General features: G+C 44.5%; 1 protein-coding gene across 1 annotated transcript in view; it reads left to right on the forward strand.

Annotated features, from left to right (window-relative positions):
- The window catches only part of tiam2b (TIAM Rac1 associated GEF 2b), a 60,314-nt gene extending 49,595 nt beyond the window's left edge, over nt 1-10,719 (forward strand). Inside the window, exons 15-26 of the mRNA XM_084314749.1 lie at nt 237-340; nt 3,311-3,502; nt 4,626-4,694; nt 5,174-5,299; nt 5,481-5,589; nt 6,043-6,222; nt 7,014-7,132; nt 7,222-7,330; nt 7,483-7,541; nt 7,744-7,834; nt 8,978-9,065; nt 9,485-10,719. Of these exons, the coding sequence (XP_084170875.1) occupies nt 237-340; nt 3,311-3,502; nt 4,626-4,694; nt 5,174-5,299; nt 5,481-5,589; nt 6,043-6,222; nt 7,014-7,132; nt 7,222-7,330; nt 7,483-7,541; nt 7,744-7,834; nt 8,978-9,065; nt 9,485-10,136 (1,898 nt within the window). The 3' untranslated portion in view covers nt 10,137-10,719. The remainder of the gene's footprint in view (nt 1-236; nt 341-3,310; nt 3,503-4,625; nt 4,695-5,173; nt 5,300-5,480; nt 5,590-6,042; nt 6,223-7,013; nt 7,133-7,221; nt 7,331-7,482; nt 7,542-7,743; nt 7,835-8,977; nt 9,066-9,484) is intronic.
- Nucleotides 10,720-12,021: the final 1,302 nt, after the last annotated feature.

Raw genomic sequence — 12,021 nt, forward strand, 5'->3', positions numbered from 1 at the left:
CGGTGAGGCCAAATTAAATGCTCCCTGCCTGCTGGGCTTTTACTGAAGCCAGATCAATGCTCGTTGACACAGGTCAGGTGCACTTAGCCGCCAGCGGAGATCCACGCCCCCCGGGGAGCCTGCTGTAAAACCGCCTGCAGAGCTTCTAAAGTGAGAGTTTTCTCTCAGCGCTGGTGAGAACTCCTCACACGGGTCGTTCTTTTAAAATGGTTTTGTCACTCTGCTTTCTCTCTCAGATGTGCCGTTGACCGGAGAAGCTCCAGATTGTCCCCCGCCTCCCGTCTTTGAGGACATGCCGGTACCGCCTCAGCCCACTGATGACACAGAGCAGCATGGACAGGTGAGACAAACCGAGTGTATGACTTTGACGTTAAGAGACCATTGTGTTTGACCGCATGAGGCGGCGATCAGGGTTACAAAGTGATCAAGACACATTTACCTGGGAGCATCCAGAAAGAGCTGGACTGTGATGAAGACCCTGGGCATCCCCAACTAGCCAGAGTGCCAACATGGTCTCCAATAGGCTTGGAGTTGATTCATGTGTGATTGTATTGGAATCAGCTTCTTTCGCAGCAGTGAGACTGCCTTATTTAGTTAACTTCCTATTTGTTACTTGCTTAAAGTCGAATTTAAATGCCTTCAATTGGAAGTCTATGATTCACCTCCTCTGTGATCAGTGGAAGCCCCCTGTCTCTGCCAGGCCCGTTCCTAAAGCCCAGACACTCTGTCAGCACACATGATCCCAGAGTAGACTGCTAATCCAGGCTTACTCTCTGTGTGTATGTAGAGAGGGAGAGTGTGTGTGAAGACATACTAAATGGATTAATGGCGTACACCTGCTTCGAGCTTGTAGCCGGTTGTTTCTGACCAACAACCAGAGAAGACACCTTGCCCCCGGCTAATGTGTGCCGGTCCCCGTCCATCAGGGCCATGTGCTGGGTACTGCCACTAGAGGAGGACTGGGAGGTAGAGAAGGACGACTCTGATTTTAGCCTGCCGTCTCTCCAGCCGTCCCTGAAGGACAGGCTGGCCGGCCTGCTGGATGAGGTGGCCTCCTGCGTGGCCTGTGAACACGCTCCCGATAGGATTGTCCTAATGGTAACAGCCAAAGACTTCTATTATATTATATCCTACTGGTAACAGCCAAAGACTTCTATTATATTATATTCTACTGGTAACAGCCAAAGACTTCTATTATATTATATTCTACTGGTAACAGCCAAAGACTTATATTATATTATATTCTACTGGTAACAACATTGGTGCTTTGTGTGTTTCAGCTGCTCCACTGGCAGTTTGTTGTCTTGTTGTCTTGTTGTCTTGTTGTCTTGTTGTCTTGTTGTCTGTGTATATTGGCTGCGATACTACTGCCCCCCCCCCCCACCTACCCAACCACCTCCAATGTACAGTTTCTCACCCCCCCTCCACCCCACCTACCCAACCCCCCCACCTACCCAACCTCCTCCAATATACAGTTTCTTCGTCAAATGTATATACTCTCTTTTTTAGACTATTTTTGTATCACAAACAATACTGTATTTGTAAATCTGGTATGTCATAAATGTATAGATGTAGCAGTATTGTCTATCTGTATGTCATGTATGTCATAAATGTCACTATGAATTGAAAATGGGGGACCCTGATGTAAACAAGACGAAAGTATTTCTCTGGTCTACATCCCCTTAACAATTGTGTGTATTGAGCTGTACTGTATTGTACCCATTCTGCAATCTGTTAATACAAATTTCAATCAATTCAATCAATGCTGATGCTAAGAACTGTTTTGAAATGCCCAAAATAACAGAATGTTAACATGGTAAATGTTAAAAGTGAATGCATAGAAAGAGTATATGTTTGACCTTCCGTATGGTCTTGTATTCCTGCGTTATTAAAAGCTGGGCATAGCCGCGCTGTAGCACACAACAGTCCTAATCTCAGGAATATGTCAGCTTGTCAGCACTTTATTATGGCCTGGCGGGAGGAATTATGATGACAAACGGGCAAAGTGTTCACTGGGGATCGTTCCTGTTACACTCTGAAGGTTGCCCGGGTGTGAAGGGCTGATGGTGCTCCTTTTAGCCAATCTGCACTCTTCCCCCAGTGAGGTGTCACTGTTAATGTGTGTTAAGGGAAAGGTATTTGTCTGATGTCTAGCCGTGTTAGCTAGCTCTCTTTCAATATGTCGTATTACAGTAAGCAATACACCTTTTATCCTGCTAGTGTTTATATGTATGAGCCAGTTGGCTTGTTTTAAAGATGCACTTGAGTTGAGTTTTGGGAGAGAAATTTGAGAGTGAAGAAATTCAATGGTATTATTTTCATAACGGAATACTGTTTTAGGCTAGAGAGCTTACCGAAGAGTCACCGTTTCATTGTTGTTGTTTACAATTTAGCAATTAGCAATGGAATTTAGTTTATTTTACAATCTATGTGTACTCAAGGCTTACACTAATTATATATCTTCAAGGCTTACATTTAGTTCACACAGTAAGTGCCTCAAAATGATTTTATCTTAATTTATGATGACACACAAATAGAATAATTCTATACAAATTCCATGTAATAATAAATGTTTCCTAAACTTATTGCAGGCTCTGAAAATATCTCTCCCCAAATCAAATCAAATCAAAAACCTTTATTCTAATGAGTGAATTGAACTTTGTCCCAGACGTCATCCCATGTCTTCCAAATAGCAGTATCCACCCACACCTATTACCCAACCTCTCTCTCTGATCCCCTCCGGTCTGTTGCCATGATACAGCATAATAATAATAATAATAATAATAATAATAATAATAATAATAATAATAATAATAATAATAATAATAATAATAATAATAATAATAATAATAATAATAATAATAATAATAATAATAATAATAATAAGATAACCTGCTAGGCCACAGGGGACGTTTTTTACTCTCCCCTAAACAGCGTAAAGTGTCTCTGTTTTCAAAAAAGACCATTAGGTGGTTGACACAGTCAGATACTAGACCATTAAAAATCTGTACTCAAAACAACCAGGAGTAGAATTGCTAACCGGTACTTAAATAGTAGACAGTTTATAACTGTATATATATATACATTATAATAATAATAACAATGATAATAAGATAACTTTTTAATGGAGAGTGACATGCCTTGTTTGTTTCCTGTGGCCCACCACGATATCAAACAGACCCACCACAAACAAGATTTCCCAAGGTGATTTCCCACACTCTGTGTGTGGTATTTAGAACCAGTGAGGCTGGATATCATCACAATGTTTTACAAAGGCTCTATTTTGTCTCTCTACCCTGTTTCTCATCAGAACGTGGAGACCGTGTACACGTTATACCAGACCTTCCCAGAGGGGGGCTGCAACACGGAGGTGGAGGGCCAGAGAAACCCCTACTCCAAGGAGGCCTCCCCGCAGCGGCCCTGCCGCCGACACATGTCCGTCTCCCAGAGGCTGTGCAAGGTCATCCAGGAGCTGGTGGACACCGAGAAGTCTTACGTCAAGGTGAGAAGTCTTATGTCAAGGTGAGAAGTCTTATGTCAAGGTGAGAAGTCTTATGTCAAGGTGAGAAGTCTTACGTCAAGGTGAGAAGTCTTACGTCAAAGTGAGAAGTCTTACGTCAAGGTGAGGTGAGAAGTCTTATGTAAAAGTGAGAAGTCTTATGTCAAGGTGAGAAGTCTTATGTCAAGGTGAGAAGTCTTACGTCAAAGTGAGAAGTCTTACGTCAAGGTGAGGTGAGAAGTCTTATGTCAAGGTGAGAAGTCTTATGTCAAGGTGAGAAGTCTTATGTCAAGGTGAGAAGTCTTATGTCAAGGTGAGACGTCAAGGTGAGAAGTCTTATGTCAAGGTGAGAAGCTCCCTTCTCATTCGTGCTGCTATCAAATGGAAGCCCTGTCTTGAGGGTTTAGCCTTCGCATAGTGAATGTTTAATAATGACCCTCACCAGAATATATTTAGCGATGGATCTGTAAATGCCTGTTGATCATCCAGGGGTTTTGTTATCTATTTCAAGCTGCTGTAAGTGGTATTTTCTTTGTTAAAATAAGTGGTCTACATGTTAACATAATAGCTCTACATTCCGACAGCCATCACTGATAGAGTGTTTGGTCAGTAACATGGGTCTCCCAGTCCCTCCGCTCTGCAGTAAACACAAAATACATTATCTGGTATTCCGTTCTCACTTTATCCAGGAGAGAGAACTCCACACTGCAAAAAATGGTCTGACCAAAATAAGAAATACAACATATTTATAAGCAAATATCTACCAGTGCAGTAAGCACATTTTGACTTGGTAAGATTTCTTGAAATAAGTATGAATATCTAGGGTTCTCTCCCCTGATTAGATACAAGTTTGTTATAAGATCTTCAAAGCCCCCCATCCACCCCATCAACTGATGTTAAAACCCACCCCTCTTCAAAAGCCAGGGAGAATTCTGCCATCAGCTGCTTTATACTGTATGTCAAGAGGATATGACTGATGACTACCGTGTGATGTGGGGGTGACCCGGTCCGGGTCTGGTAGTGATTTTAGTTTTAGTCTCACAGTGATGATGTTTTAGTCTCACAGTGATGATGCTTTATGTCCTTCACTGACAGTATGTCCTCTCCTGCTTGCCATCATCTCTAGGACCTGGGCTGTCTGTTTGACATCTACTTGACACCTCTGCAGAATGAGACCTTCCTCAGTAAGGATGAGGTATGTACTATATGGAAAGACTTGTGATCAACATGTTACCATCAGATGGTAATAACATGTTAGCATCCTATCAGATGGTAATAATAACATGTTAGCATTTTATCAGATGGTAATAATAACATGTTAGCATTTTATCAGATGGTAATACAATTTTTGCATCCTATCAGATGGTAATAACATGTTAGCATCCTATCAGATGGTAATAACATGTTAGCATCCTATCAGATGGTAATAACATGTTAGCATTCCATCAGATGGTAATAAAATGTTAGCATCCTATCAGATGGTAATAACATGTTAGCATCCTATCAGATGGTAATAACATGTTAGCATCCTATCAGATGGTAATAACATGTTAGCATCCTATCAGATGGTAATAACATGTTAGCATCCTATCAGATGGTAATAAAATGTTAGCGTTCTGTTGGCTAGATGTTCATATTCTCATGCTTTTCTTCCGGGGGGTCTGTGTGCTACAGATGGAGTCTCTGTTCGGTAGTCTACCTGAGATGCTGGACTTCCAGAGAGTCTTCCTTCACACCCTGGAGGAGCGCGTCGCCGCCTGCCCCAACTTCAACTCCCTGGAGACCCCAGAGCAGCTCAAGGTAAAGGCTTTGTCAACTCTTGATGGTTTAAAAGTAGCAGGATTTATTAGACAGACGTTTCGGGCCAGTAGAAAGGAGGTGGCACTTCCATTACATGGCTGCTACAAGGGTCTGATCCCAGAGTAAATGTTTTGTGTTGTTAGTCACTGAGACCTCATATAACCTCTCTCTCTCCTCTCAGAAACTGCTCTTCTCTCTGGGAGGCTCCTTCCTCTATTACGCCGACCACTTCAAGCTCTACAGCGGCTTCTGTGCCAATCACATCAAAGTGCAGAAGGTTCTGGAAAGAGGTAAAGATGACGCATCGTTTGTCATACAGTAAAGCTAAACATCCATTTTAAAGGTCCAATGTGATGTATATTCAGTGTGAGAGTTTGATCTGTAGATGGAAAATAGTCTAAATACACTATTTGGAAATTTCATAATCCATTGTAAATCAGAATATAAATCTGTTTTACTGTAGTGTTTACAAACATTACCAGTGTAAACAAACCTTTTCTCAGTCACAAAATACAGTGAATAGAAGTAAGAACTCATAATTACCTGTTAGGTCCTTGTATCAAGACCTCAGTCAAGCAACTAGAGCCCGAAAACACGTCTCCAGGTGGGACTATCCATTGGTTTTTAGTACGTTTTCAAATCACAGATTGGGCCTTTAACTCAGTTCATTATAAGCTGATTAAATTGTCGGATCAAAGGCTGCTTTTCTTTGTGTCTGAAATATAATTTCATCTCTTCCACAGCCAAGACAGACCGGGCGTTCAAGGAGTTCCTGGAGGCGAGGAACCCCACCAAGCAGCACTCCTCCACCCTGGAGTCCTACCTCATTAAACCTGTCCAGAGAGTCCTGAAATACCCGCTGCTGCTCCGGGAGCTGGTGTCACTGACCGACTCCGAGAGCGAGGAGCACAGCCACCTCACCGGTACATACACACACTTACTCACACTCACACACTCACACTCACACTCACACTCACACTCACATACTCACACACTCACACACTCACACTCACACACTCACATACTCACATACTCACATACTCACATACTCACACACTCACGCACACACTCACACACTCACAAATCAAATTTATTTATAAGGCCCGACAACACACGTTAATGTCCCCATGGGCCGGACACGTCCTCTTTAAACAAGTCAAGAAGAAACATAACAATAAATCAAGAACAAAACAAAAACACCATGAAATCCAAAATAAAATGTAAAATAAAGTAATGAATGCAACACTCCCAGACATACCCCACGCGAAGGTATGGAAAAACTCACTAAAAACCTAGCAATAGGAAAAAAAGCACCACAGGTAATGTGGAGGGGAGAAACCTCACACACTCACACTCACATTTTAAATGTTTTATTTGAATCCGCAGATCAGATCACACAAATATATAGGATTAAAATATATATATAGACAGAGGTACAATATGCTTCCAGGACATCTATGGATACAAAAGGCATCTTCTCCATCACACTGCCTGTCTAGCTGTTACAGCGGAGATAGAATTCATCTAGCTTTGGCCCGTTTCCAGGACAGGCCTACGATCCTCGAGCCACTTACAGCGAGTTTTATGGACATGCCCCGAGAATACCAACACATGCACACACACACACACATCCATAAATGTGTTTGTATGTATCCAGGACTGATTGGCATGCTCAGTACATGACTAATCACCTCCGACTGCTGTCTTCAAACAGAGGCCTTGAGAGCCATGGAGAAAGTCGCCAGCCACATCAACGAGATGCAGAAGATTTACGAGGACTATGGCACCGTGTTCGACCAGCTGGTGGCAGAGCAGAGCGGCCCTGAGAAGGAGGTAAACAACCTACAAGATCACAATCCAAAACCACTTTATATTATTATTTAGAGCCAACCAGGCCTAAATGTCCCCCTACCTCCCCCCAGGTGACCGAGATCTCCATGGGGGAGTTCCTCATCCATTCCCCTGTGGTGTGGCTGAACCCTCTGCCCTCGCTAGGACGCATGAGGAAAGATCCGGAGCTCACGCTGTTCGGTGAGCACTCCCCCTGAGCCCGGGGGCTTATTTATCAGTTTACCCCAACACACTTGGGGAAAAGTTCGGAGTTGATTTGATGCCCGTAAACCATAAAACATCCATCTGCTTGTATTGATCTGGAGGAACTTTATTGTTTTTGCTCTCCTCAGTTTTCAAGAGAGCAGTGATCTTGGTGTACCGCGAGAACGGCAAGCTTAAGAAGAAGATGGTGAGTGTGACCTCTGACCCCCCCCTGCATCTCATCGGAACATTGACCGTATTCACACGGCGGACATTATGTCATGCTCAGGTGGAAAGGAACCTAACCTGAGCATGACATAAGATGACATAAGATGGCTAAGACACTGAAAGAATTACGATCAAACGTCTTGATTCTTATTCCTCTTAATGCGTTTGGTTATCTGATGCAGGGCACCTTGCGTTCAGCGGACCTCGACCCGTTCAAGTTCCGTTGGCTGATTCCCGTGTCGGCTGTGCAGGTCCGACTGGGTAACACCGCAGGTGAGGAGGCCCATCTCTTCTTTTGAAGCCACCCTTGTGTGGTTAAACATCGCCCGCTGAAACACACTCCTCTGGCAAATGAACAGACATTTACATTTAGTCATTTAGCTGACGCTTTTATCCAAAGCGACTTACAAGTTCTGTACGACAAGTCATCAGGAAGGGTACAACTCCATCAGCTGAGTAACAATGTTCATCAAAGTGTTGCGTGCTACAGGTAAGGGATAATGTATAGCTACGAGGTCATTGTCGCAAAATAATTGACCGACACGTAGTTTAAAATACCGAGCCGCCTCGGCGAGGTGTTTTAAACGTCAGTGAAGGTCAATTCTTTTGCGATGATGACCGAGTAAAGCTATACATTATCCCGCTTATTACATGGCTAACTTACTAACAATATACCTAATTCATTTGACAAATCGCAGTTGTTCTGTGGCTCTGTCAGCCCAAATAAAGTGATTATTATTATCGCGGGCAGCCCGGCAGGTGTGTCTGATTGGCTGCACTGAAACAGTGTGTGTCAGTGGGGCTTGATTACTCCAGCTGCGAAAAACAATAATCACCGGTGGTTATCGAAAAATAATTCACCGCTGTCGGGGGCTATTGACCAATCACAAGCAAGCATTTCGGCGAATGTGAAAACGCCATGTAATAATGTAGGTTCGTTTATTAGGACAAGTGCATGACAGTAAGGTTAGTTAGGGTTAGATTTTTATTTTTATTTTTTAGTTTGTATTTTTTTTTAATTTTATTTCAGATAATGGTTGAAGAAGTGCGTATTTAGTCGACGGCGAAAGATTGGACGGGTTTCGGCTGTCCTAACTGGGGTTGGTAGTTCATTCCACCATTGTGGGGCAAGGACTGAGAATAGGCGATTTCTCTTTGATGACCCTCCCGGAGCTTGGATAGGAGTAGGTCTGAGGCGGCCAGAAGATGCAGAGCGTAGGGGTCTTGAGGGTGTGTAGTTAGAGACCATTGACCGGAGGTAGGCGGGAGCGGTTCCCTTTGCCGCACGGTATGCCAGGTCGAGGGCCTTGAAGCGGATTCGTGCAGCAATGGGGAGCCAGTGCAGGTCCCTAAGAAGTCAGAGTCACCTTTTTTAGTTATCAGTGGATTAACAAAGTATGTTCACCTTGACTGCAGGAACAGAGGACCCTTGCATCTGGGAGTTGATCCACACTAAATCTCAAGTGGAGGGGAGACCTGAGACGGTGTTCCAGCTCTGCAGCAGGTAAAGAGGAAGAGAACCAAAGATAATTTTCATTTGACTTCATTTATATAACTATGGAGCCATTTAAGTGATGCAGCTCATCTGCAGTAATAACAACAGTCTCACACACACACTCTTCTGATTCTTTCCCTATATACCTGTATGTCATGTATGTCCCTATGTCATAAATGTCATGATGTCATGTATGTTGTGTATGTCATAAATGTCACTATGAATTGAAAATGGGGGACCCTGATGTAAACAAGACAAACGTCTTTCTCTGGTCTGCATCCCCTTAACAATTGTGTGTGTATTGAGCTGTACTGTATTGTACCCATTCTGCAATCTGTTAAATAAAGTTTTCATTCATTCATTCATTCATTCATTCATTCATTCATTCATTCATTCATTCATTCATTCATTCATTCATCCCTCCCCAGCGGTATGGAGAATAAGGCCAGCGTTGTGAAAGCGCTCCGCTCCCTCCTGAGGGACGGCACCAGGAGGGCCGTCCCCGTGTCCCTCCTGAGAGAGGCCACGAGGAAGGCCGTCCCTGTGGAGAGAGCCTTCAGAGAACACACGGGCTCCCTGCGGAGAGCCAAGCCGTCGGGCGAGAGGTCCGGCTCGTGGAGGAGGAGGCAGCAGCGACACGGCGAGGCCCAGAGGACGGGGCACCAGCAGCAGGGAGACGACGGGAGCGGCGCGTCCAGCGGCCTCTACCCCGGAGACACCTGCTCCGAGCCCCAGCTCCCCAGCCGAGCCATGGACCTCCCCAGCCTGGAGGGCAACTTGCTGGGCAAGAGGGCCAGGCTGTGCTCCCTGACCAGCGCCTTGGAGGCCCAGCTCCAGAGACTCAACTTCACAGAGGACCTAGTGCAGAGCGCCGGGCACGGACGTCCTCGTTCGGCCCAGACGAGCGTGGGCCCGGAAGAGGGCCCTGGGAGGGGCCTGCCGGAGGACACTCAGAGTGTGGACCTCAACAGCCTGCTGGGGAGAGACTACAGTGTGCAGAGCATGACCTCAGTGATCAGCGAGGACTGCTTCTACGACACGGTCATGGGTATCCAGAAGGCTGCCATACCTACGCTTTAGGGAAGAACATTCCTACATGGCTATCATCTTGTAGGCTGGCCAAGATGTATAGGGCTAAAGAACATTAAGAGGCTATTTTAGAGGCCGGTCAAGGTGCTTGGTACAAGATGGACTTTCTCAACACTGCTCTATGAATACAGTTGCCAATATTCAGTAACATTCCATTTGTCATTCCTACATTCCGTGGTTTTGTAAATATTCTTCTATTGTACAGTATTTCAGTTTCTATGTAGCTTTCTGTTTTTCACTGTTTTCTTGACAAAAGCAGTTGTTAGTAACATTATATCACTGGAACTGCTCGACTGAAAAAGAAAAAAAAACCTTTGTATATTCAATAGGTTTATTCTATAGTTTGTATTATATTTATATATTTTGTATTTTATTAGTTTTTTACATTTCAGTTTGCTGAGACAGGAAAAAGACAACAGTGGCATGTTTCCTATTTAATTGAACTAAGTTAAAAAAGCTCAGTTTACGGTAGCTAATTTGTTATTGTTGAATTTGGCTGAACTGTAATTTATTTTTTTCTAATATACAGTATGTGTACATCTTTTTCATGACATGACATTGTTGTACAGGTAAAATAAAGGACAAATATTTAATTAAAAAACAAAAATCTGCTTGGTATGCTTACTCCGGGGATGATGAACCAATACACAGACGCCTAGAGCGCTACTTAGTAGTAGTTATTAAGGATTTGTTAGTCATTTATTTTAACCACAGCACATCTAGTAGGGGTGACAGTGGCTCAGGAGGTAGAGCAGTCGTCTATGGAGGTTCCTGGTTCGATTCCCGCCCGTCCCGGGCAGCGTGTCGGAAGTGTCATTGAGCAAGACACTTAACCCCTAACTGCTCCCGATGAGCAGGTTGGCACCTTGCATGGTTGCCTCCGCCGTAAGTGTGTGAATGTGTGAGTGAATGGGTAAAATAAATGTGAGGAAAAAATTGTAAAACGTTTTAGATAAAAAGCGCTATATAAATCAAATCAAATATCGAATAAGAAGGGGACATTAAATGAGGTGGATGGTGACTTTATCAGGACTGTTCCGTGCTGAGCTCGACGCTAGCATGCTCCTGCTAACCAACAGACTGGACTCGCTCCAGGAGGAGGTAGCTAGCACGACCACGCGGATCACCAGAGTGGAAGAAAGGATGGCAGAGGTGGCAATCGTGACTGAAACCAACTCCACTGAGATATCGGAGGTCGAGGATCAATTCCTTTATTACGAAAATAAGATCGCAGACCTGGAGGACCGGAACAGGAGGTGTAATATTAGAATGTATGGCTTGCCCGAGGACATTGAAGAAGATGCGCCGATTTTATACCTAGAAAAGATGATTCCACAATGGTTTCTGTCCATCAATAAACCGGAGATTGAGCAGGCACATAGCATTTTTAGGAATGGCCCCTCGGAGAAAGTTGGACGCCCACACGCTTTCATCTTTTGCTGCCTACGGTTCCCTATACGACAGGCTATTCTACGAGAGGCCAGAAAACACCCTCCGAAAATGGGTAATTATACCCTCCGATTCGCCGCCGACTTCAGCGACCATACCGCCAGGCGCCGCAGGGCCTTCTCGAGAGGGGCATAGAAGCATTCCTAATTTACCCTGCGACTCTTAAAATCAAGGAGGGCCGCGGAGTTGTGTCCGGCAACCACCTATTCACATCGGCCTCCAAGGCGGAGAGGTTCCTCAGACGCGACATGGCGACGTCCACCCCGTCCGAGGATGGTGAGCCGCCCCCAGCGGGGCAGACGATGAGCACCGGGGAGTAACAGGACTCCGGGCCGTGGTTTGCTTAGCGCAAGCTATGCTAACTATCGGGCTCTTACAGCTAACTATAACGTTCCACTCGCCTACCCACGGCCTTTCGGTCCAACAG

Source organism: Notolepis coatsorum (genome assembly GCF_963971535.1).
Source record: "Notolepis coatsorum genome assembly, chromosome: 5".
Classification (NCBI taxonomy): Eukaryota; Metazoa; Chordata; class Actinopteri; order Aulopiformes; family Paralepididae; genus Notolepis; species Notolepis coatsorum.